This window comes from Trachypithecus francoisi, unplaced genomic scaffold (genome assembly GCF_009764315.1).
Source record: "Trachypithecus francoisi isolate TF-2019V2 unplaced genomic scaffold, Tfra_2.0 Lachesis_group4, whole genome shotgun sequence".
Lineage (NCBI taxonomy): Eukaryota > Metazoa > Chordata > Mammalia > Primates > Cercopithecidae > Trachypithecus > Trachypithecus francoisi.
This window is the reverse complement of record NW_022681469.1, coordinates 104,365,978-104,388,728: the sequence shown is the minus strand read 5'-3', so window position 1 is coordinate 104,388,728 and position 22,751 is coordinate 104,365,978. Positions and strand designations below refer to the sequence as shown.

Genomic DNA, 22,751 nt, shown 5'->3' with positions numbered 1-22,751 from the left:
TTTCACTCCTTAAGACAAAAAAAAAAAAAAAGATTTAGGATATGTAGAATTCTAGTGTTGCTATATATATTTTATACCAGTGTCATCAGTTTTAATTCTTTGCTTTTAAACAAGATTTTCTAAAGGAACTTTTTAAAAAAACCTCACCATTTATACCTCACATAATTAAAATTTTTATATGTCATTTATGATATAATTGAATACTTTAACTGGGTGATTTGTAGTTTTAAATACTGGACTTCTATTTTATTTTCTAGCTAATTCAAGGTAGTGCCTGGTGGTTTGGAACAATCATTTTGAAATTTCTGACATCTAAAATCTTAGGCGTTTCAGACCACGTAAGTACTTTTTAGTTAAAACATAAAAGTTCTTATAAATATGCAGCTTAATGAAAACTTTGAAACCATCTATTCTTACCTCTTCATTTTACAGAGGTTAAATGTCTTCTTTAAGGTCTTTAGATGAGTTACTGGCAGAGTCAATAATAAAATCTTGCAGTTCAGTGAGCTTTGCATCCCACTAAAAAGAAAGAATATTCATCAATGCTGACTTGGCCTTTTAGGAAAAAAATACTAATAGTTTGTTAAGTAGTTATTTGTTTATATTTCAGTAAAAATACAAATAATTAGTTGTTTACATCATAAGTTATCCATTTATTGCAGATGTTAACATATGGGAGACTGTCCTCAGCTTTGAAAACACAGAACTCTTAAAATCTCAGTATTGTTTTATTTATTTATAACTATGGACTAAAATCAATGTATGATGTTTTAAGGCCTTTCTTGTTATATAAAAAGAAAATGTTAAAAAATTTTGACCTTTTTATTTTCTAGGAAATACATGAAGAGCGTTTATCTCTCATGTGGTATTTCTGTTTGTTAATGTCTTAAAGAGTAGCCCTCTTCAAGGCCTAAGTCCCTACTTAACTAACTGGTTTAGGGAATAGAAAACAATGCATGATCTACTTTTTATTTCTAGCGCTTTCTGTTTAGAAATAAGCATACATGAGTATATCATACAATAATCAATTTTGAAATTTACCTCATTTAATACTATCCAATTAGGGCCCTGTTTGATGCTGAAATTATGTACTTTGGCAAGGGGTTATAGTATTACTTCTCTAAAAGGTCAAATGCTATCTCTATGCAATATAACATGCAACATGTTTATATTAAATAAAATTTCTAAGTGTAAGCATTTATTTGTCATTTATTGCTAGCTTTGCATGGTGGTTTATTAGTTTATTTGTTGCTGCTGTTCTCTGGTATGTCTGACACATTTCCCCGTTCTTTCCTTTTTATTGTTTTTAACTTTATTGTGTATGTCTTATGATAAACTTTATTTAGACTTTTTAAGTTATTTATTTATCTGTTAAGTTTGTTCATGATTATGTTTCTTTCTTACTTCACATTGACCCCCAGCTCTTTACAAATCTTTTTTTTTTTGAAACACAGTCTCACTCCGTCACCCAGGCTGGAGTGCAGTGGCCAATCCTGGGTCACTGCAGCCTCCACCTCCTGGGCTCAAGCGATTCTCGTACCTCAGCTTCCTGAGTAGCTGAGATTATAGGCACGTGCCACGACGCCCGGCTAATTTTTATATTATTAGTAGAGATGGGGCTCCAGCATGTTGGCCAGCCTGGTCTCAAACTCCTGACCTCAAGCGATCTGCCTGCTTTGGCCTCCCAAAGTGCTGGGATTACAGGTGTGAACCACCACGCCTGCTGTACAAATTCAAAAAAAAAAAAATACAAACACACTTCCTTGGTAGTCCTGAGTGACTTCCTTTATGTGACAGTTATGAGGAAGACCTGAAATTATAGTGGTTTGGTTAAATTAATTGAATGAAAACCACTGATAATCATCAAACTTGTTATAAAATAATTCCTATCCCTATAAAATAATTTGAATTAAAAGTTTACTTGCCAAATATTTTCCTTTTTCTGGCCTTCTGAGGATGCTATGGAAAAATAATTGTCTCACCAAGAGGAGGTTGTAAATAATCAATAGAAAAATAGAAGTTCTGCATTGGGTTTGGTTGTTGGTATCTATTTTTAGCCTTGGAGATCAAACAGCTAAGTCAAAGATCAGAGTAGTATGTATAATTGTTGTAATTCTTATGAGGATCAGGTCTCATATTCAATGGTTTGAATATATGTCTGTAAAACATCAAGAAGTACCAAATATTGTAATCAGTCTGTGAGGCTTTGTGAAAATGACAGTGCGGCCGGGCGCGGTGGCTCAAGCCTGTAATCCCAGCACTTGGGAGGCCGAGACGGGCGGATCACGAGGTCAGGAGATCGAGACCATCCTGGCTAACACGGTGAAACCCCGTCTCTACTAAAAATACAAAAACTAGCCGGGCGAGGTGGCGGGCGCCTGTAGTCCCAGCTACTCGGGAGGCTGAGGCAGGAGAATGGCGTGAACCCGGGAGGCGGAGCTTGCAGTGAGCTGAAAACTGGCCACTGCACTCCAGTCCGGGCGACAGAGCGAGACTCCGCCTCAAAAAAAAAAAAAAAAAAAAAAAAAGAAAATGACAGTGCACAGAAAGCTTATGACCTACAATGTATGTTGAAAGAGGTTAAGTAAAATAGTTTTTCATCATAAATTGTCATATTATAAAGTGTAATTAACTACATGATGGTTTCTTCTCAGCAGATATTTATTTTAGCTCACTCTTTATCATATTCTATTTTTTTCTGTCTTCTACTTTTCATTTTTCATGATATTTCTCTATTTTCAGTTATCTTGAGAAGTCAGCACATCGTATGTTTGGTTCACTGTAGTTTTTTGTTTTCTTAGAGGGATGTCTAAATACATTGGATTTATCTGCTCTATAAACTTTGTTATTCTTACATCAATAAAGTAATACTGGCTATAGGCTATACTCATTTGTGTAATTTTAATTCATTTTACTTTATTTTCTCCCAGATTCGCCTGAGTGATCTTATAGCAGCCAGAATCTTAAGGTATACAGATTTTGATACTTTAATATACACCTGTGCTCCTGAATTTGACTTCATGGAAAAAGCGGTATGAATGTTTCTTTTCTCCTTCTCTACTAGTAGGAGTTTTTGCTCTAGTTTTAATCTGAAACTCAAAATTTTTACTCAGAAACAGTCAACTTATTTTATATTTTTTTTATTACTGTAACTTTTGCTAATCTACCCTCCTCACTTGTTTTTTTGTCTGTTAAAAAAAAAAGGTAGCCTCTATCTTATAGAGTTATTGATGATGGTTAAATGAGATAATCTGAGAGAGTGTTTAACATACAATATGACCCATAATAATTACTATTATTACAAATCAATTACTTTCAATAATCTAGGCCAATAGGAAATATGGGACCATTCAGGAAAAAGTCTCAATTCTTGTTTCTGTTTTTAAGAAATTCAGTTTTATTACAGTTAACACCCCAAATATTATAACATTTTTAACAAGGTGTTACCAAGAAAGGTATGCTACTGTTGAGTTTTAATGAACATATAAAAAGTCATTTTAAATTATACAAATGCAAGGTATTCTTTTTAAAAAGTTCATGTTATAAAACTTTAAAATATAGACTGGACATGGTGGTTCATCCCTGTAATCTCAGCACTTTGGGAGGCCAAGGCGGTTGGATCACTTGAGGTCAGGAGTTTGAGACCAGCCTGGCCAACATGGTGGTAACTCCATCTCTACTAAAAATACAGAAATTAACCAGGCATGTTGGTGCATGCCTGTAGTCCCAGCCTGAGTAGGAGGCTGAGACAGAAGAATTGCTTGAACCCAGGAGGCGGAGATTGCAGTGAGCTGAGATCATGCCAATGCACTCCAACCTGGGTGACAGAGTGAGACTCTGTATCAAAAAAAAAAAAATTGGCTTCTTTATAGAATCATGGAACACAAGATCAGGAAGGGCTCTTAGAGACCATGCCATAAAGTTCTTTATTTGCAGACAAAGAAAAGCTTAAAAGATTTGCCTAAAGCACACACAAGCCAAGATCAGATCATGGATTCTAATAGATTCTAGAACTCTCAATCCAGGGCTCTTTCCTCTATCTGAAGCTTAATTTTTTTCATAGAACATAACAAAGTTGCTACTGGATTGATTATTCCTTGTGTAATCATTATGAATTCTGAATTAGTGGTAAATAATAAAATGTTACATTCTTCTCTTATCCATCCAACCAGTCATCCATTCATTCAAAAACTATTATTGACCACTAGTTATCTGTGAGGCAGTTTGCTATAGCACGATAAAGAGGAAAATGAACTGGTTTCTAGCTTTTAAGAAATGTGTAATTTAGTTACATGATAAATTACTCCTTATCACAATAACAGGTCATCAGAATTAGTTAGCCAATGTTATTTCTGTATTTATTCATAGTTTTAGTAATTAACTTTGGTTAGCTTTCTTTCTCGTTAGCTCTAGTTTCACTAATGAAAATAATGGAGCTATGTAGTACAGAAAATTACAATGTAGGACCCAGGGATCGGTAAACACACATTTTAAAACTTAGTATTATGTAAATAAAAAAAAAAGAAAAGAAAAAAATAGATATAGCAATTCTAGTTTTATTAAAATAAGAAATTTATCATTAAAATTTTGGAATACTTTTTATAAGTATTTTTGTAATTTTATTTATTTTATTAAGGCATGGAAGACAATAAATATATATACTGCTGGTGACAAGGAAATTTTACCTTTTACTTTTAAGGAATGTTATCATGGCACTTAGTTTGACATAGATGTTTACTAATTTAATGTAAAATTCGTAAGTAACTATTTTGAATAATTTGGTATATTTCAGACTCCGCTGAGATACACAAAGACATTATTGCTTCCAGTTGTTATGGTGATTACATGTGTTATCTTTAAAAAGGTATTTTTAAACAAATTATTTGTTTTTGGCATCAATATAAGGACTATAATAATGCAAATTGCTCAGAATTCTATGTTATTTTTAGGATGAACTCTTTCTAAAAGTTTGCTTTTTATTTAGATCTTTCATTATTGATCTTTTTATAAAAAGCCATGATAAAAGGTATTCTTATTTTTTCTTTCAAAAGATACATACCAGTCACCAGCTGTGTATCAAAGACTACATTAACATTGAAGGTACACCCGAACAAATAAGATGTGGCCACTCCTGTCTTGGAACTTACAGTCCTGGATTATTGGGGGTGGGGGTGCAAACGTGAAGCAAATAATCGCACAAATGTCTAAAGAATTAAAATTTTTATAGGTGCTATGAAAGAAAAGTCCTTGACAACAACATTAGTATCTTTCAGATACAAAGCACAGTGAAGTCTTTTTGAGTGGGCCTGAGTAGAAGAAATTTGTATAGCTAATTTAAAAATATTTTTCTACATGTTCACTGTTTCCATGACAGAAGAAAAGAACATCTCAATGAAAGAAATAATCTTCAAAATACCAGTGGCAGGTTTTCTTGGTCTGGGTAGAGTTTATCTAAAAGCATGGTTAAAGACAGTGGGTTTTTTTTTTTTCTTAGCAGTCTTGAGCCATCTTTATTTATATTATTTACAAGCTATCTAGTCTTAAGCCAGCCTGTATTTATTTTATACTTTTAAGCAGATAACAATAATGCGATTTCCCTACCACCATACCAGTTGTGTTCTTGTTGAAAGGAGTTTTCTGTATTTAAAGTCAAATTGCATATCTTCTGTATGTAGTTTTAGTTGCCACACTTCTCACTCCTTTGTTTACACATAGATGTGAATAATTTAAGAGTGGGAAAGGTATCTCCCTCAACATCTCTGTTGTTTTACCCTTGATCTAGTTCCCTGGTGACCACATGGAAAGAGTCAAGATAAAGGAAACAAGGAGGAATGAGTAAAATGTGAGCAGGTTTACTGCCCTGCATCCTTTCGGCCCATGCTGGCTTAGAATGAAGATTTTCTCACTGACCTGTTTCTTTTCCATCAAGTCAAAATGTCAAGTTATTCTTATAAGGCTCCACTTCGAGGGGCCAGTGCATGAATTAACTATTCAGCAGAGAGTCAGCCAATATGAGAGAAACTGATAGCTAGATCCGCAACTGCTACATTTATTTAAAAAAATTAAGATCCAAGACTTAAAAATACGTTACTAGTCTCCAAACACACCACATCCTGAACTATGCATGTGCGCTAACAGGGGCATGTGCGTACACACACACACAAACACATGCACACATCCCTGCAGCCACCCACGTTTCATACACACACACATGCACACGCACACACACACAAACATCCCTGCAGCTAGCCAAGTTTCACACACACATACTCAAATGTGCGTGCACACACACACTCATCCCTGCAGCCAGCCAAGTTTCATACACACATACACACTTACACACACACACTAATCCCTGTAGCCGGCCAAGTTTCATACACACACACACATTCTCACACACACACAGACACACACACACACACTCTCTCTCTCTGTCTCACACACTCTCTCTCTCTCTCATCCCTGCAGCCAGCCAAGTTTCATTCCTTCCTTTCTGCTTTCTTATAAACCCCTCAGTCTTTATTTGTCCTACTGTGGCTTATTTTTCACCCCAAGGATGCTTCTGATGGTCATTTAGTTTTCAATCATGTGAAGTCACTTCTCGGAAGGAGAAAAGGAAGGCATATATAGTATGACGGTCCCGTTCCTGAGGACTCTCTTAAACATTAAAAAATACTTCTTTCCTTGGTGGAGTGTTTACATTAATGAATCAATTTCTTTCTTTAAATATTGCAGTATTCCTTAGAAAAGTTTCATTGATTTGATTCTATTCACAGACTGTTTGTGATATTTCGTGTGTTTTAGCTACAAACATTTATCTAAGGTAATTATATCATCATTGTTTTAAAACATACTGTATTCAATTATTAAATAACTTACTATAACATTAATTTTTCAAATGAATATGCATTAAACTTTAGCATTATGATTAAGGAAGGAGATATGAACCAAACTTAAATGTTTTCCTAAAAATATTATTCTTACAGATTTCTTATATGTATTTGGACTTGTTTTGGAGATGTTTATATTTGTGAACTAACTCAAAGTTTAAATTGATAAATTATAATATATCATTAGAGTTTAAAGTCAGTAAGCTAAAGATTTATTTTTGGAATTCCTCCCTTCCTTCTCTCCTCTCCTCTCCTCTCCTGCCCTCTCCTCCCCTCTCCTCCCTTCTCCTCCCCTCTCCTCCTCTCTTCTCTCTTCTTTCGACAGAGCCTTGCTCTGTCACCCAGGCTGGAGTGCAATGGCACGATCTCTGCTCACTGCAGCCTGGACATCCTGGGCTGAAGCGATCATCTCATCTCAGCTCTGCCAAGCAACTGGGACTACAGGTGTGCATCACCATGCCCAGCTAATTTTTGTATTTTTTTGTAGAGAGGGGGTTTCACCATGTTGGTCAGGCTTTTATTTTTCTTTCTTTTTTAACTTTCAGAGGGGATATAATTATTTGTGTTCCTGAATATTTATGAATTTTCTTCTAAACTTATTGTTAAAAATATTTATTGTAGAACATTTTTGGATGGTTTTAGTAATGTCACTAGCATAGGCAGATGCCAGCAAAATGTATCGTATCAGTCACACATAAGTAAATTGCTACAGGACTCAAGAAGTAAATTGTGAAGAAAATTTCCTTCTGAGGGAAATATCTCAAATGACATGTTTTTTAATGTTCAACTTTTATTTTAGATACAGGGGGCACATGTACAGGCTTGTTACATGGGTATATTGTACCCAGGTAGTGAGCATAGTACCTAATAGTAGTTTTCAAGTTACATTTTATATTTGTAAATAGAATATTTGATTTTATTTTGTGACTTCTACATTATAGAATAGTTTTAGATTTACAGAAAAATTGTGAAGACAGTAGAGAGAATTTCCATAAACCCCATACTCCATGCTTGTATTTTTAATAAATAGCTGTGTATGGTTATGAGAAGAGCTAATTAAGCTCCTAGGTGCATCTGTTGAAATTGTTTGCAAAATAAAGGGGATGATAGACCCATTCTATATTGTTCTGGACAGAAGGAGCCCAGGAAAATGTGTCTTGGCATTCTAAAAAAGAATGAATGGCAAACCCTGGACACTATTCCCATAAGGAGTGCATGAAGGGACTTGGGATATTTAATTGGATAATAGAAGATTGACGGGTATGTGGCAACTGTCTTCATATATTGCAGAGGGTGTAATGTGGAAGCGACAGACTCGCAGGAGCCAGTGGATGGAAGATAATTACTCAGAATATGGCAGTCTTATGTATTGATTACATGTTTGAAAGTGACAGGCCTATTGTGTATGGGCAGAGGGTTCTGGGTTAAATCGCAAAAATAATAATAGCAGGGGCTAGTAGTAATACATTCTGAAAAACCAGTGTATCAAAAAGACAGGGAATACTCCCTTCTCTTAGGTCTGCTTCTCCGGGTGCTAATTGTAAGTAGCTTTGTATGTTTTGTTTTAGAAAACACATATAGAAACACAGTATTTTTTAAAAATAGAATTGTACTATTCTTCTTATCTGCAGCTTGTTACTTGTATTTAATAGTGTGTCTTGGGCCTCTGCCTTGATCTTCATTATACTTTATAATGGTATTAGGATTTTATTGTTGACCATCATGCGTGACTGCCATGTGGTTAGCCTTTCCCATATCAATGAAAGTTTAGATTATATATAACTTTTGTCATAAAAAAGCCCAGTGTTGTGAGGATTGGACATCCTCGTTTCTGTATCTTGGTACACTTATTCTAAGTATTTCTATAGTATAAAATATTTGAATTTGGACTGCTGATTATGAGGCTTGCATATGTTAGAATTTGATAAATACTGAGAAATAATACTGATGAGAGTGTCCATTTCCCTGCACCTCCACCAACATCGTTAGAAAGCTTTTAATTTTTTCTGATAGGTTAAAAACAGTTCATTTTATTGTATAAATTCTTTGTCAGTGGAGTTTTGCAGCTTTTCATGTGTTTATTAACTGTTTCTTTTTGACCTCTAAAAGTTGTTTTGTGGGTTTTTCTTTCTTTTTTTTTTTGTCTCACTGCTGTGTATGCAGTGGCACAATCTTGGCTCACTGCAACCTCTGCCTCCTGGGTTCAAGCGATTCTCCTGCCTCAGCCTCTGGAGTAGCTGGGATAACAGGTGCCCGTCACCACACCCAGCTAATTTTTGTACTTTTAGTAGAGACAGGGCTTTGCCATGTTGGCCAGGCTGGTCTCGAACTCCTGACCTCAAGTGATCTGGTCACCTCGGCCTCCCGAAGTGCTGGGATTGCAGGCATGAACCACCGTGCCCGGCCATGTGTTATGTTTTTGCTTTTTCCATAGACATAACATTTTGTCTTTTATGTGTATTACATAGTTTCTTCCAAGATGTCAACTTATAGTTCATTTATGGTCTCTGCTTTGTAGAACTTTGAAATTTCTGTACAATCACCATTATATAATTTTTTCTGGGTTCATATGTTGCTTAGAAACACTTCCCTACACCAAAAACATTAAAATATTTTTTCATATATTCTTTCATAATTTGCTATTTACATATAGGTAATTAATTATTCTTGCATTAATTTTGTGGTATAGTGACATAGAGGAGTCTACCTTTTCCCCTCTCTAATGAGGTATTGTCCCAACACAGTATTGCATAAATCTTTTTTCCAAATGTCAGTTTTTATCACTTATCAATTCTCATTGTATTTGAGTCTATTTTAGATTGTCTCTTATATTGATATCTTAGTTTATAGGAAAGCTGCTTTACTCTTTTTTTTTTTTTTCTGTTTTTGGCAACACATTTGTATCTAGCCACATTACCAAACTTTCTTTCTGGTTCTAATAGTTTTTCCATTGATGCTCTAGATTTTCTAGGCAGGTTATCATATAATCTACAAATAGTAATAGCTTTTTAATATTTATACTTCTCTATTTTCTTGTCTTGTGTATTAGCTAGAACTTCCAGAACAACTTTGAATTGCTGTGATAATGGGCTTGCTCTTATTTTACTTCTGACTCTAAAGTGAAGAATGCCTTTATTGTCTCACTGTTTCATTTGCTGTTAGTATATCATTGATAGCCTTTATTTCATTAAGAAAGTTTCCTTGGCCAGGCACGGCGGCTCACACATCCCAGCATTTTGGGAGGCCGAGGTAGGTAGATCACGAGGTCAGGAGATTAAGGCCATCCTCTCTAACACGGTGAAACCCCATCTCTACTAAAAATACAAAAAATTAGCTGGGCGTGGTGGTGGGCACCTGTAGTCCCAGCTACTCAGGAGGCTGAGGCAGGAGAATGGCGTGAACCCGGGAGGTGGAGGTTGCAGTGAGCCAAGATGACGCCACTGCACTCCAGTCTGGGCGACAGAGTGAGACTCAATTTCAAAATAAATAAATAAATAGGAAAGTTTTCTTTTGGTTCGTATAAACCAGGATAATTTTAAAAATTAAAAATAGATGTTGAAAGTGTATAATGTGTGAATTGTAACTCAATAAAGCAGTAAAAAATATTAAATTTTTTAAAATGGCTTTAAAAATATTTGGGGTATTATTATATATTTTTTCTCCTTATTAATAACTACACTTGTTTTTAAAATTGTGGTAAAAACGCTTAACATGTGATCTACTCTCTTAATTTTTTAGCTGTATAATACAGTATTGTGGACTCTAAGTATAACATTCTATAGTCGATCTCTCGAACTTATTCATCTGGCTTAACTGAAACTTTAAGCCTGTTGATTAGTAACTCCCCATTTTCCCTCATTCCAGCTCCTGGTGACACCATTCCACTCTTTGACTCTATGACGTTGTCTATTTTAGATACCTCATATAAGTGGAATTGTGCATTATATATCTTGTGGGATTGGCTTATTTCAGTTAGCATAACGCCCTTCAGGTTCATCCATGCTGTCTCACATTGAAGAATTTCCTTCTTTTTTTTTAGGCTGAACAATATTCCATTGTTTGTATATGCTGCGTTTTCATTATTCATCTGTTGATGGACATTTAGTTGGTTTCCACATCTTGATTACTATGAATAGCACTGCAGTGAACATGAGAGTGCTAATATTGCATTGAGATTTTGATTTCAACTCTTTTGGATAAATACCTAGAAGTGAGATTACTGGATTTTATGGTAGTTCTACTTTTAATTTTTTAAAGATTTCTTTGGTGAACTTCCATCCTGTATTCCATAGCAGGTGCACCATTTGCAATTCCACCTGTGCAAGGATTTCAATTTCTCTACATTCTTGCCAACACTAATTAACTTTTGTTTTTTGGATAATGTCTATCCTGACATGTACATTAGAGTTGTAATCTTTCTGCTGGTAGGAGGTCTTGCTTCAATGGTGATAGCTTCTGACTGATCAGGTGGCTGTGGCAATTTCTTAAAATAAGACAACAATGAAGTTTGCCACATTGATTGACTCTTCCTTTCATGAAAAATTTCTCGGTAGCATACAATACTGTTTGATAGCATTTTACCCACAGTAGAACTACTTTCAAAATTGGAGTCAGTCCTCTCAAACCCTGCCACGCTTTATCAGCCAAGTTTATGTCATATTCTGAATCCTTTGTTTTCATTTCAGCAATGTTCACAGCATGTTCACCAGGAGTAGATTCCATCTCAAGAAACCACTCTCTTTGCTTATCCATAAGAAGCAACTCCTCATCCATTCAAGTTTTATCATGAAATTGCAGCAATTCAGTCACGCCTTCAGGCTCCACTTTTAATTCTAGTTCTCTTGCCGTTTCCACCACATCTGCAGTGACTTCCTCTGCTGAAGTCTTGGACCCCTCAGAGTCACCCATGAGGGTTGGAATCATTTTTAGTGTTATATGAGAAGAAAGCATTCTAAGAAAATAACATATAAAGTAGAAAATAAGTTGGAATCAACTGCTTCCCATCTCTTATTGATGTTAGTATTTTGACCTCCATCCTTGAATCACAAATATCCTTAATGGCATCTAGAATGGTGAATCCTTTCCAGAGGTTTAAAATTTACCCAAATCCATCAGAAGAATCACTATCTATGACAGCTATAGCCTTATGAAATATATTTCTTGAATAATAAGACTTGAAAGTTGAAATGACTCATTAATCCAGACTGCTTTCCTGCAACCTTAATCTCCTTGTCTATCTCTATCAGAACTCTTGGGTGACCAGCCGCATTGTCAATGAGCAATAATATTTTGAAAGGAATCTTTTTTTCTGGGAAGTGGGTCTCAAGAGTGGGTTTAAAATATTCAGTAAATCATGCTGTGACAGATGTGCTGTCATCCGGGCTTGTTCCATGTGTAGAGTAGAGGCAGAGTAGATTTAGCGTAATTCTGAAAAAAGGCCTCAGGATTTTCAAAGTGGTAAATGAACATTGGCTTCAACTGAAAGTCGCCAGCTGCAGTAGTCCATGACAAGGTAATTCTGTTTTGGATTTTTCATAAAACCAGCTTTTGGTTTTATTTATTATATTTATGAAGGTTGTTCTCCATTTTATTAACCTCTGCTTATATTTTTATGTCCTTAGTTTTTCTTGTGCACTTTTTGTTGTTTTTCTGTGTCTAAAGTTCACATCATTTATTATCAATCATGATTGTGTCCTAGTAAATACATTTAAAGTTATAACTTTTTCTCTGAAGAAAATTCACACTGTATCCCATGCTGTGTGTAGCATTACCATTAATGTTGATTTCTGTGTAGTCTGTGATTTGAGTTTTGGTCATTTAATCCAAAATCAATTAGAAGAATGTCTTAAAATGTCTAACTAGTTTTAGGCCAGGTGCAGTGGCTCATGCCTGTAATCCCAGCACTTTGGGAGGCCAAGGCGGGCAGATCACGAGGTCAGGAGATTGAGACTATCTTGGCCAACACAGTGAAATGTCATCTCTACTAAAAATACAAAAATTAGCCGGGTGTGGTGCATGCTCCTGTAGTCCCAGCTACTTGAGAGGCTGAGGCAGGAGAATCGCTGGAACCCAGCAGTTGGAGGTTGCAGTGAGCCAAGATCGCCACTGCGCTCCAGCCTGGCAATAGAGCGAGACTCCATCTCCAAAATAATAATAATTTTAAAAAATGTCTAACTAGTTTCTTCTGTTATATAATTTGCCTTTAAAATTAACTTGCTGTTTATTGAGATGGATGTTCAGTTTTAATAAATGCTCTATGAGGATGTTTTAAATGTTCATTTCTAATTTGGGGGAAATTCAAAGTTACATGTTATATTGTGTTGTTAATGTGCTATTCTAAATGATCTAGTACACCAACCTATTTTTCTACTTTATCTGTTTTCTTAGAATGCTATCTTCACATACAACATTAAAAATGAATTTTTCAAAATTGTGTTGTAATTTTAATAGTGTTTGCTTTATATAGATAGTGCTGTTGTTCATTGCATGATTATTATAGGATTGTACTTTTGATTATTAAAAAGGATATTCTTGCTTTACTTGGTGGTTTTTTTTTTTTTTTTTTTTTGAGACGGAGTCTCACTCTGTTGCCCAGGCTGGAGTGCAGTGGCCGGATCTCAGCTCACTGCAAGCTCCGCCTCCCGGGTTCCCGCCATTCTCCTGCCTCAGCCTCCTGAGTAGCTGGGACTACAGGCGCCCGCCACCTCGCCCGGCTAGACTTTTGTATTTTTTAGTAGAGACGGGGTTTCACCGTGTTAGCCAGGATGGTCTCGATCTCCTGACCTCGTGATCCGCCCGTCTCGGCCTCCCAAAGTGCTGGGAATACAGGCTTGAGCCACCACGCCCGGCCTACTTGGTGGTTTTTGCTGTAAATTTTTCTTTGTAGAAAATGAATATTGCCACATCTGCTTTCCTTTTTATAGATTTGCCTGGTTTACCTGTATTTATGCTTTTTTTTTTTTTTTAACATTTTTGTGACATATTTGTGTAGGTATATTTCTCATTGTTAGATTTTTTCTGTTCAAATTTCTCATACTCATTTTCTAATTGGTGAATCTAACCCATTTTCATATTAACTGTGATAACTGCTGTGTTTATACTTCTTCCTGCCATCTGATTTTATGTTTTCTAGTCATCGTACTTTTCAAAAATTATTTTCTTGATAGTTACTGAATTGTTAGCTATATCCCATTTCTATATTTCCTGGTGGTTTTTCTTAAATTATTAGCAAATACATTCATCTTGATATTAAGAATTCATCAGCATCTAAAGCCTGTTACCACCACCAATAGTAGCTAACAGTTATTATTTCCTCTGTGTCTGATAGTATTTTAAGCTTCTTACCAGTATTAACTCAGTAAATCCTCACAACTACCTTGTGAGAAGGGAGTCAGTTATTCCCATTATTTACAGATGAGGAAACCAGTAAGAAGGTAAGTAATTTTCCAAAAGGCACACAGCTAGTGAGTAGTAGAGGCAGAATTCATACTCAGGCTCTGTACTTAGAGACCTGCTTGCTTCAGCACGGACCTGTCAGAATATTTTTACTTGTCCCTGCCTACACACCCTCTCCTTCCAGGTTATGCTGAAATTTATTTCTAGATTGTTGTCTTATCTGTGAAGAAATCTCTGAACATTTACATTAAAGACACCAGCAATCTTTGGACTTGACTTCAAATTTTACTGATTTATTTTTCCTTGACATGTAGAATTGGCATGCTTTCTGGGTGCTTTCTCACCTGAAAAATGGCTTTATTTTGCCCTCATATTTGATGGATAGATTGGTTAATAGATATTTGTGGGTTTCATTCAACATTTTGTTTACATTGCTTCTTTGTGTTCTAGCATTGAGCATTACAGATGAAAATTCCTATATAGTTTTTCTCTCTGGAAATCTATAACGTTTGGAGGGGTGATGTATGTGCATTGTTGTTCTCTTATTCTTTCACTTTAGCCTCTCTTTTTTGAATTTCTGTTACTGCTTTTATCATATTATCTATTTCTTTTCTTTCTGTGTTCTCAGAGAATATCATCACTGAGTCTTTAATACTGTCAACTTCAGCTGTGTACATGTTGCTCTTTAACCTTCTTTTGAGGCTTTAAATTAGGCAAATATATTTTTCTTAGAATTTCTGAAAACTCCTTTTCACTGGAGCTTATTTTAATTATATAGATGCCTTATCCTCTTAAACTTCTGTGAAAATAATAACTGGAGTTTTCATTTGCATTAGCTGTTTCATGAGAGGTCAAGTTTTTTACTCATTTTGGTGTTTCCTTTTCATGCTATTTGTGTCTTGGGATTTGGTTGTATATTCACATTTTTAATTAGCTACTTGATTTAAATAAAGTATCAGTAGTTACTTTCAGGGTTCTTGGTGATTATAATAATTACTCACCTACCAGGCTTCTTCCTTGCATACAGCTCACTACAGGAATCTGTTGTGCCTAGAAGATTTCGGGACAAGTGGGGAAACCCCACTCCATTAACTGCATACACAGGGAAGGAGCTACAAGGGAAATAGAATAATTTGGTCTCCACTATTACCTTAAGAGACCTTCCCCTGTCTTCTATTTTAAAAAAAACTACTGCATACAAAGGGTAGGAGCTACAAGGGAGATAGAATAATTTGGGCTCCACTACTACCTTAAGAGACCTTCCCCTGACTTCTCTTTTAAAAAACCTATGGGTCTCTGTACCCCTGAACTTACTTTCCACACTTATTTCTCTCTTCACCCCCAAAATCCATATTAGAATGCAGCTGCAGGCTATAAAGCCTTGCATGAAAGTAAAATACCCAGTCTTTTCAAGAGAAGAATAAAATAGGCAGCCTCCTACCTCTTGTCTTACTCTAATATAAACTCCATGAAGGTAAGTGTTGTGTCCATACTGTTCATGCTGCACAGCAGTTGCCCTTATCTGCAGGGCGATACATCCCAAGACCCCCAGTCTTGAAACTGCAGAGAGTAACACACCTGATTGCCATCATCGGAACACATTTCTGTTCACATCTTCCACCCACAGATTTCATGCCTTTCCCATCTTAACTAAGCACTTATCATGGACTGTGGCCATAACTTTTGCAGTTTTAGGTGCAACAGCAAAACCAGCATTAATTTTTTCTTCTTTACAATTTCATGGATAGATTTGTTCTTACTGTAGATCTTAGCAACCTCAGCATATGATGCTTTTTCTTTTGAGAACTTTCATCTTTTTTTCTTAACGAAAGCACTTTACAGCTTCTCTTTGGCATATCTCAACTGCCAGCATCACTGCTCTTGCACTTTGGGACCATTATTAAGTCAGAAAAGGGTTACTTGAAAATAAGCACTGAGAATACCACCAGAGTCCATCTGATAACTGAAATGGTAACTATGTGACTAACAGGCCAGTGACAAATACAGCATGGATATGCTGGACAAAGGGGTGAGTCACGTCCCAGGTAGGATGAAGCAGGGTGACTTGAGATTTCACTATTCAGTATGGTACACAATTTAAAACTTAGGAATTATTTATTTCCTGGAATTTTTCGTTTAATATTTTTGGACTACAGTTGACCACAGGTAACTGAAACTGTGGAAAGTGAGGATCGGAGGATAAGCAGGGACTGTGGTATTCATTTCATTGCATACTGCCTAGAATACAGTAGGTGTACTGTAAGTATTTTATAAAGGGACAACTTTTCTGAAACTAAAAATATTTATGTTTTACCCAGTAATTTTTCTTCTGGAAATTTATGCTAAGGGAATATTCAGAGATGCTTACAAAGTTTTATGCACGAGTGTCTATGTTATTTGTAATTGTGAAAAATGAAAACAACTCAAAAGTTTAACAGTGGTCATCTAAAGTATTGTATACACTGTATATATAGGTTGAATAGAAGGTCATCCTATTCATTTATTCATGAGAGGTACAATCTCCAGGGATCTGTAAAATCTATTTTGTCTTAACCAAATAACTAAATTATGACTTTTAAATTGTTGTAATTTTTGTAGTATTATCTGATATTTTTATTTTTATGTATGTTCCTAAGTAGTTTAGAAGATAGTCAGATTTTTAAAATCTCAGATCAAACAAATGAAGCTTATTTTTATGTATTCATAGTATAAGAGACATTCAGTAAATAGATAATATTTTTGTTTTATTCTAGAAAAAAGCTCCTTGAACATGGTGAGGTAAAGCTTTCATTTTAATCTCTGGTAGACTTGTGTATTACATTCTAGTTTGAGGATAATTGACAAAGGTATAACCTGCTGCTGACGCACCATCAGTCATGAGTTGTCAGCATTGGTGATACATTTCTGCTGATCCTTCTTACTCTTTCATCTGCTCTCACTTTTGAATAGTAATAAGGATTTAAAAGCTAGAAGGCTGATTTGTGACTATAGTACAGAATTAAATTAAATTGCATTCATTTTACAATAACAAGCATTTGGTTTCTAGCCTGCTGAGCTAATCAGCTACAGTCCGTTAGGGCAGGCACCCCTGGCCCTGTGACTGGTGGCCATCTGCCACCACATAGATTTGCTGGTCAGTCAGCGACAAGCTCAGAAGTGTTGAAGGACAAAAGATACTAAAGTAATGTTGCTGCCCTTCAGTATGTGTAATTTTACAAAGGAGACAAATACGACAACATTTTATATGGTGTAAAATTATTTTGTGGCATAAAAAGGAAAAGATCAGTGTGGGCTGGAAATATTTCCTATTTGATAGAACTTTAAGTGGGTGTTGAGGTAAAGATCAAATTTACAGGAGTGGGTAACTGAATTTGAACTTAATAGGGATAGTTTATTACACATGTTGAGTATCCCTTATCCAAAGTGCTTAGGACTAGAGGCGTTTCAGACTTCAGATTTTATTGAATTTTGGAATATTTACACTGTAGTTACTAGTTGAGATCCCTAATCTGAAAATCTAAAATCCAAATGCTTCAATGAGCATTTGTTTTAGCATAACCTTTGAACACCATATTGGTACTCAAAAGTTTCAGATTTCGGAGCATTGTAGATTTCAGATTTTTGCATCAGGGATGCATTAGTAACTTTGTCACTTTACAGTGAGGCCCACTGTGTTGGTCCTCCGCCTCCTCACACCACCTCCTGCTCTCCCTGGCTCCTCTGCCTGCTCCATTTTCTTGCCGGCTGCACTTATTGCCTTACAGTAGACTATGTAATGGATTTGTTTATTGCTATGTCTATGTATTGTCTGTCTTTCGGTACTAAATGTACTTAAATGTAATACAAGGGCAGAAATTGCTCACTGTTGTATCTGAAGCACCCAGAAGAGTACCTGGAACATAGTAGGCATTCGATAAATTGTTGTTGAATGAATGAATACTAATAGGCTCATTACTAAGTTAGAAGATCCTTGTCTTAATGAATAATATAGTTTCAATATAGTTCATTAATTTAAAAGTATGAAATATAAAAATGTGATTGTGCCTTATTTGTGTTTCTGTAGCTGGCTTTTCACACATTGCAGTTGTTAGCGTTTACTGCCCTTGCCATTTTAATTATGAGGCTAAAGCTGTTTTTGACGCCGCACATGTGTGTTATGGCTTCCTTGTTATGCTCTCGACAGGTAAGGAGTTCATTGTTGTGTAACAATACTGTAAAAACTATAGCAGCTACACTTAGTAGTTACCGTGGCTTTGCTAATTCAAAATATAAACACACTAAGTGTTTTTAATTTAACTAACTTAAATGATTTAAAATATTACTTCATGATTCACTCTAAGCAAGAAAAGAAGTTTCAAGTGGCTTTGAAAAGTATTTCTAGATTTTAATTGATAGTTCTATAACAAGCGATTAGGCAAACATTTCTCCTCTGTTAATGTCCTGTCCATGAACATAACCTTTTGGAGTTCAGGTTTATGTAAGAGTGCCTGGCGCAGTGGCTCACACCTGTAATCTCAGCACTTTGGGAGGCCGAGATGGGTGGATCACTTGAGGCCAGGCGTTCGAGACCTTCCTGGCCAACATGGTGAAACCCCATCTCTACTAAAATTCAAAAATTAGCCAGGCATGGTGGCAAGTGCCTGTAATTCTAGCTACTTGGGAGGCTGAGGCAGGAGAATCGCTTGAACCTGGGAAGCAGAGGCTGCAGTCAGCCAAGATTGCGCCGCAACACTCTAACCTGGGTGACAGAGTGAGACTGTCTCAAAAAAAAGAAAAAAAAAGTTTCCTGGTGGCCGGGCACAGTGGCTCACACGTGAAATCCCAGCACTTTGGAAGGCTGAGGTGGGCAGATCACTTGAGGTCAGGAGTTCAAGACCAGCCTGGCCAACATGGTGAAACCCTGTCTCTACTAAAATACAAAAATTAGCTGGGCATGGTGGTGTGTGCCTGTAATCCCAGCTACTCAGGACGCTGAGGCAGGAATATTGTTGGAACCCGAGAAGTGGAGGTTGAAGTGAGCTGAGGTCACACCACTGCATTTCAGTCTGGGAGACGAGTGAGACTCTGTCTCAAAAAAAAAAAAAAAAAAAGTTTCCTGGTTCACCAAAACTACCCTGAAGTACTCATCCAATACCAGAGTAGATGCAGAGTAATTGCTCTACTATGGTCCTGTTTGGCTCGAAGAATCTATAGGAAATTCTGGGGTTCTATCAGTGTATCTAACATAGAAAAGAACTAGATAAATTAGAATATTGGGCCTAAGGTACTTCTACAAACAACTTAATTTGAGTTTATAGCCTTAAAATACCATAATGCCTGTTTTCCTGAGAAGAATCTATATATGTCAAGCTAATAGGGCTTCCCTGTCTGCTAACGATGTCCACAAAAGGCAGCCAAGGATGAAAGGATTTAGTTCTAAGATGTTTCACAGTTGTGATTTGTTTATTTTAATCCGTGGTAGTAAATTAGTACTAGAAGGATCAGGCATTCCTTCCTTAATTCTTCCCAGGGGAGAGAAAGTTCCATTTTAACCTGGGCCCTGTAATGCCAACATATTCGTTGCTTTAGAAACAACCGGAGATGGTAACTCTATATATGTGTGTGCTGATATCAAAGGGTAATTCACATTGGTTTGAGTAACAAGGTGAGAATTTATTGTTGACCCTACAGTACTCTATAAGAACTATAAATAAATGGTTTCTGTCGTTTCAGCTCTTTGGCTGGCTTTTTCGCAGAGTTCGTTTTAAGAATGTTATCTTTGGCATTCTAACAGTGATGTCAATACAAGGTTATGCAAACCTCCGTAATCAATGGAGCATAATAGGAGAATTTAATAATTTGCCTCAGGAAGAACTTTTACAGTGGATCAAATACAATACCACACCAGGTGTGTAGGTATTTGATTAATGCATAGTTGTACGCAAACATACTCACAAACACATTTGTATATACTGTATAATTGTCATTTCTGATATATGTGTGTATGACAGATTTACAAATAGGCATTCATACTCTCACAGACTTTGAGCAGACTATTGTAGTGTCAATTAAACCCTCCCAAAAGGTAACTTTGCGCCCCCTTTAAGCCCCTCCTGATAATTATCAAATTTAAATTAGTACCAGGAAATTAATGACTTTTCACAAGTTATGTCCTTTAACTCTCAGAGAGCACTACAGCATTTTAACCATAACAATGACAAATCAAAGAAGTAAATCTTTAAAAATGAAATTTTACACCTTGTGTCAGGCATAGCAGAAGATACTCTTGATGGTGGGGAGAACTGGCACCGCTTCTGTCACTCCAATCAGTGCCATCTCCTCTAATTCTGTAAACAGGTCATCGGCAGAAGAGTTAAAGTCTTGGATATTCTATTTTCTTCACGAAATCATCTCACAGAGATAGTATACATCCTACTTTTAAATACTCCAAAATGTTCTTTTTAGCTTAGCTCCTTTTCTTCCTGTCTTTATTCAGAACTACCTCAAGCAGATACATATTTTAAAATATCTTTCCAGAGAATCAAGTATATTCTATAACATTTTCTGCAACTAAATTTGTAAATCTAAGATTATTTTTGATATTTAGAAGCTTTCTCTGGCACAAGTTCTTCACTATGGTTTATTTAAATTTTCTTACGACTCCTGAGCTTGTTTCCTGTTATTTCTTATTTGATGGCCACTTTTTTACTAATTAACCATCATTAAGGTAAATCTTTATAAGCTTTAACTGAGATATTTGGTCTATAGCTTTCAAAGGGTGTAGGTGACAGCGCCTCGTTAAACTGCCAAGCCAGTTTAATTCGAATTTTAAAAGTAATCCCCAACTGACTTTTTCCACATAGGAGCTCAAGGTAATCACTCCCTTTCTTTACTCTGCCTTGCCCCTCCCCAGTTATGGCTATTCTTCCCAAGCTTTTAAAGATATCTGCCCTTTTAATCTTTTCTTGTGTATTTCTTTGTTCCGGTGTTTGCACTGGGTTCCTGACGGAGAGCCTACATTTGGCAACTTATCCTTCTAAGATAACTGCCACAAACCCCCATCTCACTTTTAGATGCCTCTTCTTTGATCTTCTTTTCAATCTGTCTTATTCTCCTGTTAATTACTCTTATTATGAGTTATCTCATGGTTACCACATATTAAAAGCTGTATGAAGTTTTGTAGTATTAGCGGGACTAGTGCTTATATTGAGGCCCACCATGTAAGGCTGTATAGTTTGTGCACTGCACAAAGGTGACCAATTGAGAGGGTAAGTGAAAGCTTAAATCCAGCTTGTGGTCCACTCATCAAGCCATGTAGAAATGGGGCTCTGTCAAGTCAGGGAAATACCTTTTTCTAATCTGTGTAGTAGGGTAAATGGAAACTTCCATACAGTGATAGGAAAATACCTTGTTCTTCCTTGTTATGGTCATTTACTTCACAGCCAAAAAGACAGAAGGTGGAGGGGGAGGGTATTTCTTCCTCCCTGTCTGCCATAGATGACAACTCAGTGGGTCCAGCTCTTGCTGGACAGGTGTGCCTAGTTTTTTTTTTTGGAAGACCCTGGCCCAAGGCTTTCAATTCTTCTTGCCCAGCATTTCCCAACCTTAGCACTGTTGACATTGAGGCTGTCCTATGTATTACAAGAAATCCTTGGCCTCTATCTGCAAGATGCCAACAGCATCTCCTCCCTCCTCCCCATAGCATGACATCCAAAAATGTCTCCAGAAGTTGATAGTGCACCCTAGGGAGCAAAATCATGCCTGCTTGAGAACCACTTCTCTAGCTTAACAGCTTGTCATCATTAATTATTGAGTCTCCAATAATAAATACACATTATTTGATTGGCTTACATATTTTCAAATTTGAGGCATATAAAGAAATTTTCATTCAAAGTTGTATTTAGAATGCTTAGTTATATTGGAAAGTAAACACTCAGGGTTCTCAAAGTTTTTAATTTATGTGGGTATGTAGCAGGTGTGTATATTTATGTGGTAGATGGGATATTTTGATACAGGCATACAATGTGTAATAATCACATCAGGGTAAATGGAGTATCCATCACCTGAAGCATTGATCCTTTGTGTTACAAACAAGCCAGTTATACTCTCTCAGTTATTTTTAAATGTACAGTAAAATTTTGTTGACTATAGTCACCCTTCTGTGTTACCAAACACTACATCTTATCCATTCTATTTCGTTTGTGCACATTAACCATCCTCACTTCCCCTCCATCCCCTCACTATCCTTCCCAGCCTCTGGTAACCATCATTCTATTCTTGATCTCCATGAGTTCAACTCTTAATTTTTGGCTCCCAGAAATAAGTAAGAACATGCAAAGTCTGTCTTTCTGTACCTGGCTTATTTCAGTTAATGTAATGACCTCCAGTTCCATCCATGTTATGGATAGGATCTCATTCTTTTTTTATGACAGGATCTCATTCTTTTTTATGGCTGAATCGCACTGCATTGTGTCAGTGTACCACATT

General features: G+C 36.2%; 1 protein-coding gene across 2 annotated transcripts in view; it reads left to right on the top strand.

The window, feature by feature from the left end:
- The first annotated feature begins 261 nt into the window (after positions 1-261).
- LOC117072623 (probable C-mannosyltransferase DPY19L2) overlaps positions 262-22,751 on the top strand; it is a 40,337-nt gene continuing 17,847 nt past the window's right edge. The window contains exons 1-7 of one of the 2 annotated variants that reach the window (XM_033192944.1): positions 263-338; positions 2,931-2,968; positions 4,793-4,864; positions 6,777-6,823; positions 17,039-17,063; positions 18,349-18,468; positions 19,998-20,172. In XM_033192944.1, the coding sequence (XP_033048835.1) occupies positions 4,835-4,864; positions 6,777-6,823; positions 17,039-17,063; positions 18,349-18,468; positions 19,998-20,172 (397 nt within the window). In that variant the 5' untranslated portion in view covers positions 263-338; positions 2,931-2,968; positions 4,793-4,834. Of the gene's footprint in view, positions 339-2,930; positions 3,033-4,792; positions 4,865-6,776; positions 6,824-17,038; positions 17,064-18,348; positions 18,469-19,997; positions 20,173-22,751 lie in introns of both variants that reach the window. The other variant, XM_033192945.1, reaches the window with a different exon arrangement.